The sequence below is a fragment of the Petaurus breviceps genome, unplaced genomic scaffold, assembly GCF_028583685.1.
Source record: "Petaurus breviceps papuanus isolate PSGF00001 unplaced genomic scaffold, PetGlider_PUasm1.0 90601, whole genome shotgun sequence".
In the NCBI taxonomy this organism is placed as follows: domain Eukaryota; kingdom Metazoa; phylum Chordata; class Mammalia; order Diprotodontia; family Petauridae; genus Petaurus; species Petaurus breviceps.
This window is the reverse complement of record NW_027187282.1, coordinates 3,796,661-3,801,894: the sequence shown is the minus strand read 5'-3', so window position 1 is coordinate 3,801,894 and position 5,234 is coordinate 3,796,661. Positions and strand designations below refer to the sequence as shown.

Genomic DNA, 5,234 nt, shown 5'->3' with positions numbered 1-5,234 from the left:
TGCCCAGAGCCCCGGGCCAGGAAGTATAAGTGTGGCCTGCCCCAGCCATGTCCTGAACAGCACCTGGCCTTCCGTGTGGTCAGTGGGGCCGCCAATGTCATCGGACCCAAGATTTGCCTCGAGGATAAGATGTGAGAAAATTGAGGGACAGGTCACCAGGGTGGTGGGAAGAAGGGAGCAGAGTGATGGAGAAGAGGGAGAATGGTGCCCAGAGTGGGGAGAGTTGAGGGGCAAAGAGAGGAACAGGTTTTCTCCCTCTCCCTATTCCCCCATCACAGGTGTTTACCATTCTGTTCCCCAGGCTAATGAGCAGTGTAAAGGACAATGTCGGACGTGGGCTGAACATTGCCCTGGTAAATGGTGAGTCCACAGCCCACTCCATTCTGGACTTGGCAGTCTCTGGGAACAGATCCTGTATGTGAACCTGTGGAAGGGAGACAGTTCCCCCAATAATTTGCTTTCCTTATTCTCCTATGTCTGAGGCATGCCCTCACTGCCCCCAGGTGCTACTTCATATGTCTCATTTGGGCCATTGCCTCTGACACAGTTACAGTGGGGAGGGTCTCCCTCAAAATCCCTCTAGCTCTTACACTCTTCTGGCTCAGCCCTTAGAATGTTGGTGTCCAGCTTGTTTTGCTGCATCTCCACTGGGCCCTTAGTTACCCTTCCTTTCTCTGGACTAAGAAGAGGGTATAGGACAGGCTTTATCTAAAATCCAGAACAAATTCACTCCCATCTTCCCCTGGGATCTGTGTAGGCCACATGATTGCCAGGCCCTTGATGGGCCAATCCTTCCCCTTTGAGGACTGTGGCTCACAAGCCTCTCTCAATACCAGATGAGGCTGAGATCTCTTCATTACCTCTCCATCCTCATCTCATCAAAGCTCTAAAGCCTTTTCCTTTCTCCCCTCTCAGGAATGGCTTGCCTGGTCCTCATGCTCTTTCTCCTTGACAGCCTAGTACAGCCCTCTCCTTGATTCCTAAGAAATGAGGATGGGGGCTGGAGGTGCAGTCTTCAAAGCCTGGTAATCACAGTGTAAACTAGCAAATAGGCCCTGACAGTGTGTCAACCAAAAGATTGGATTGGGGTTAGGGGCCCACCCTAACAAATGATTCCAATGGTGAGCACTAAGGCAGAGTGCTATAGGGGAGAGGCTCTGAGAAGCCCCTCCCAGCTGACATGGTTCTAACATTGCAGGACCGTGGAGGATGAGTGAGTCCCTCCAGACCTTGCTGCCTCCTTGCCTTTCCAACCAACTCTTAGCCTGTTGTTTGGTTCTTGGATCCCATGAAAAAACCCAGAACTCATTTCTCTTCCCTGCCACTGACATAGTTCAGTCGTCACTTAGCATTTATTAAGCCCCTACTATGTACCAGGCATTGGGCCAAATTAGGGATTGTTGTTGTTTGTCCTTCATTCTTGAAGAAGACCATGACATCAGGGAGGTGATGCCGTGACTTGCAAGTGAATTGGATTTAAGTGAGGGAGGACTGTGCAGTCACCAGCCTCACTTTGTCCTCTGGAGCCATTTGGGGCCAGTGGTAAGATATAGATCAGGACAACTGGAAATGACTCCCTAAACCAGGGATACAAAGAAAGGCAAAAGCACTGTCCTGGCCTCAAGGACCTCCTCACTAGACTAAGCTCCATGAGGAGAAGGGAGAGATTGGCCTCCAGTCTGCACAAAGTAGATGTTTCATAAAATTGGGTTGGATTGAATTCTCTAAGTGCCAACTGGGCTCAGACCTTCAGGTTTCCTTGTGCTGAGAGGGGGAGGCCTTTCTCAGCTAACTCCTAGGCTAGTAGTGGGCTTGGACATAAATACTCTTGATTGTAAGGCAGAATGGGATGTGCCAGCTGGTCAACTCCAAGGATGAGAAGTTCTCGAATGCCAAGACCATCAGAGATGGCCTTGGAGCTTAGCCTTTAGGAATGAAAAGGACCTGGCTTGGAGGGAAAAGGGAATTGTCTAGAGAGTTCTAGGCCAGTGACAGGGGACGGGGTTCTAGAATCTTCTCCAAAGGCTCTCCCTGGACCATGCTGTATCACTGTGCTAGTAAAACTACGTTCAGTCCATACCAGCTTCCATTTGGCACCCATGATTAGCAGGTCTACCCATAGCTATTCCTTAGCTGTATTGGATATGAATTTCCAAGAGAGCTCTGACCACTCACTGCCTTTGACAGTCCTGGGTATCCCTTCTTCTACTCTCCCCAAGGTCCACAGTAAAGATTTGTTTCTCACAAGTATTTGCTGCTGAGCCTTCCTGAAAGCTCTAAAACCTGGGCTCCACATCTTCTGAAGGCTCATTAGTTCCTAGTCTTAGTCTTAGCCATTTCAGCTTGGCCTTGGCAGTCCCTAAAGCCCTTTAACCACAGGATACTTCCCCTGGGGGAGGCAAGGCTGTGTTTGTGGATACCCTCAGGGGTGTCCGGTGCCCTAATCCTTCCACCTTCCCATTGCAGGAGTGAATGGGGAACTTCTTGAGGCCAGATCCTTTGACATGTGGGCTGGAGGTAAGTGAGACCAGAGCAAGTGAGGCCAGCCCTGGGTTCTTCCCAGCCCTCACTTCCATAGCTCTCACCATCCTTCCCTTAGGAGATCTCGGTGGGTTGGAGGGGAGACCGCCTCACACTGTCTCTTTGTCTTTCCTTTTGGACTCCTCTAATATAAGGATAACCAGTTCTTGAAAATACATTTTGCTGATGTCTTTTTTTTAGCCTCAGTAGTTTTTACATTTACATTTTAGTTTTTACATCATAATAGTCTCCAGAAAAGTCCACTCTCCACCTCTTTGCAATTGAATCTTCCCTTGTTTTGTGACACAGAAAAGCAGTTAAGCAAACACTCACTGACTGTCACCTGCTGGTGTAGACCACATTCTGCCCAAATTGTCCTCATCTTCTGCCAAGAGAAGGGACATGGTATCACTTTATATTGTCTGGAAGCATTGGTGGGTTTTTCACTTGAGCTCAGTTTCCTGAGATCTTTTAGCCATTCCTCTGATAGTTGAGCATTCTTTTGACTCTACACTTTGCTCTGCCAGCTCATACAAATCTTGGAATAATCGTTTCTTGCTGCTGAAACACAATTAAATTTAGGTACCACAATGTTCTGATTCTCTGCTACCATAAAAGTGTTTTTGTGATAGCAATGTGTTCATATGGGGCCTGTGTCTCTGGCATCCTGGTGCCATGTAGAACAGTGGAACCAGACAGCAAAGGGTGCAAGCAGTCATGGCACTCTGGTAGAAGAGTTCCCCAAGGGAGCTTCCGGCACCAAGAAGGTCCCAGGGGCCTGGCTTCACATCTGGCCTTTGTCACCTGCTCTGGTCCAAATGCCACAAGGTCCCTGAGCTAGAGCTCAGACATTATCTTGCAGGTATCTCTGCTCTCCTCCCTTTCTAGATGTCAATGACTTGCTGAAATTCATCCGGCCACTCCATGAAGGGACACTGGTGTTTGTGGCTTCCTATGATGACCCAGCCACCAAGTAAGAAGCTTCTGATCCGATCTCTTGACTCCACCTCTCTGTCCTCATGTCCACTCCTTACAGCCTGGTTCCCTATCTCCACCCCAACCCACCCCCCAGATTCCTTTCTTTTTCTGCTACAGGATGAATGATGAAACCAGGAAAATCTTCAGTGAGCTGGGCAGCACAAATGCTAAGGAACTGGCCTTCCGGGACAGCTGGGTGTTTGTTGGTGCCAAAGGAGTTCAGGACAAGAGCCCCTTTGAGCAGGTCTGTAGGGGCCTCCCCCCAGAATGCCCCTAGGTGGGGAAAGGTGGACAATGCTCTCTTTCACTCTTTAGGCCAGGGGGCCTACTGCATTGTAGACAGAGTCTGGGCCCAAGGGAGTGGATTCCCCCTCCTCCCCCACTTTTAAACTCCCCTAGAAGGTAGGCCAAAGTGCAGACCATTTCACAGAGGAGGAAACAGGCTCAGAGAGGGTGACATAAGTTGCCCTGGGCCCCCCTGCTAATTAGCAATGACAGTCTGGATTGCCATGGGACAGAACCCAGCCTTGTGCCTTCAGCTACTGAGTGGTCCCTTCCTTCTCCATCATTCTCTTTCCTCATGACTGCCTCACAGCATGTGAAGAATAGCAGAAACACCAACAAATACGAGGGCTGGCCGGAGGCACTGGAGCTCGAAGGCTGCATCCCTCAACGGACAGTGGGCACCCAGTGACTATTGTGCTGCCTCTCTGTCCTCCCTCCTTACCTCCTAGCAGGCCTGGCCTAGTGAATTGCCTGGGTGGGCCCTCCCTGGAGAAAGCCACCTGAATGAGGGGAAAGAGGCTGGAGCTGAGATGGCAGTGGAGGCCCACCTTGTGCCCCGAGCAGGGTCAGAGTTCTCAGGCCCCTTCCCTGAGTGCCTTACTCCTTCCAGGAATCCTTTCTTGCACTTTTTCCAGATCACTCCAGCTGTCTTGGAAACTGAATATAACAGGCAGTAGGATAGTTAGGCCCCAGTGGGAGGGGACCCTTCCTTCAGTCAATCACCCCCCCTCCCTGCCCCATACACATATACACCATGGTGTAGCCAAGTTGGGCTCCTAGTGCATCCAAGGCTCTCCATTCCCCTTCCTTCCTCTCTTCTCCCCAGCTCATCCCCTTCCTCTTGCCCACTCTGTCCTGCTTCCCAGAGCCCATTGTTTCCTTATAGGCAGGGCTCTGCTACCTGGTCTAGCAGGGTCTGAGAGTAATGGTATGACTTTAGGGTGGACACGAGAGCTCTGCCCCATCTCCACATCTCCTGGCCCTATCACTTCCTCTTAGATGCAGAATTAAGGATATATGCAATTCTTCATAGTTAATTCAGAATGACCTTTAATAAATTGAATTTCTAGTTGATGCCTGGAGCTGCTTTCATATGCTAGGTAAGCAGATACTCGAAAAGCCTTCAAGGGAAGGAAGAGCAGGGACAGTTTCACCTTCAAGAAATTCCCCTCTAAGAGGAAATAAACAGATAGCTTTTATCTTGACAAGCACCTCATCTGATAGGGTAAGGAAGAGCCCTGGTCTTAGATCCCCCAAGAGTTCTTTATCAGTGAGAGAAAGATCTTGGACTTCCCTTAGGAGCTCTAGGTGGGTTGGAGGGGAGACTGCCCCACACTGTCTCTTTGTCTTTCCTTTTGGATTCCTCTGACTTAAGAACAGCCATTTTAGGGGAGCCCTTGGTCAGATGAGCAAAAATGGGGATTGTCCTCAGGAAGCCACCCTCAGTCTTT

General features: G+C 49.9%; 1 protein-coding gene across 4 annotated transcripts in view; it reads left to right on the top strand.

Annotated features, from left to right (window-relative positions):
- FAM3A (FAM3 metabolism regulating signaling molecule A) overlaps positions 1–4,857 on the top strand; it is a 10,665-nt gene extending 5,808 nt beyond the window's left edge. For all 4 annotated transcript variants that reach the window (XM_069063765.1, XM_069063767.1, XM_069063766.1 and 1 more), the window contains 6 exons: positions 8–131; positions 302–360; positions 2,467–2,517; positions 3,409–3,493; positions 3,616–3,742; positions 4,094–4,857. In XM_069063765.1, the coding sequence (XP_068919866.1) occupies positions 8–131; positions 302–360; positions 2,467–2,517; positions 3,409–3,493; positions 3,616–3,742; positions 4,094–4,192 (545 nt within the window). In that variant the 3' untranslated portion in view covers positions 4,193–4,857. The remainder of the gene's footprint in view (positions 1–7; positions 132–301; positions 361–2,466; positions 2,518–3,408; positions 3,494–3,615; positions 3,743–4,093) is intronic.
- The last annotated feature ends 377 nt before the right edge of the window (positions 4,858–5,234 follow it).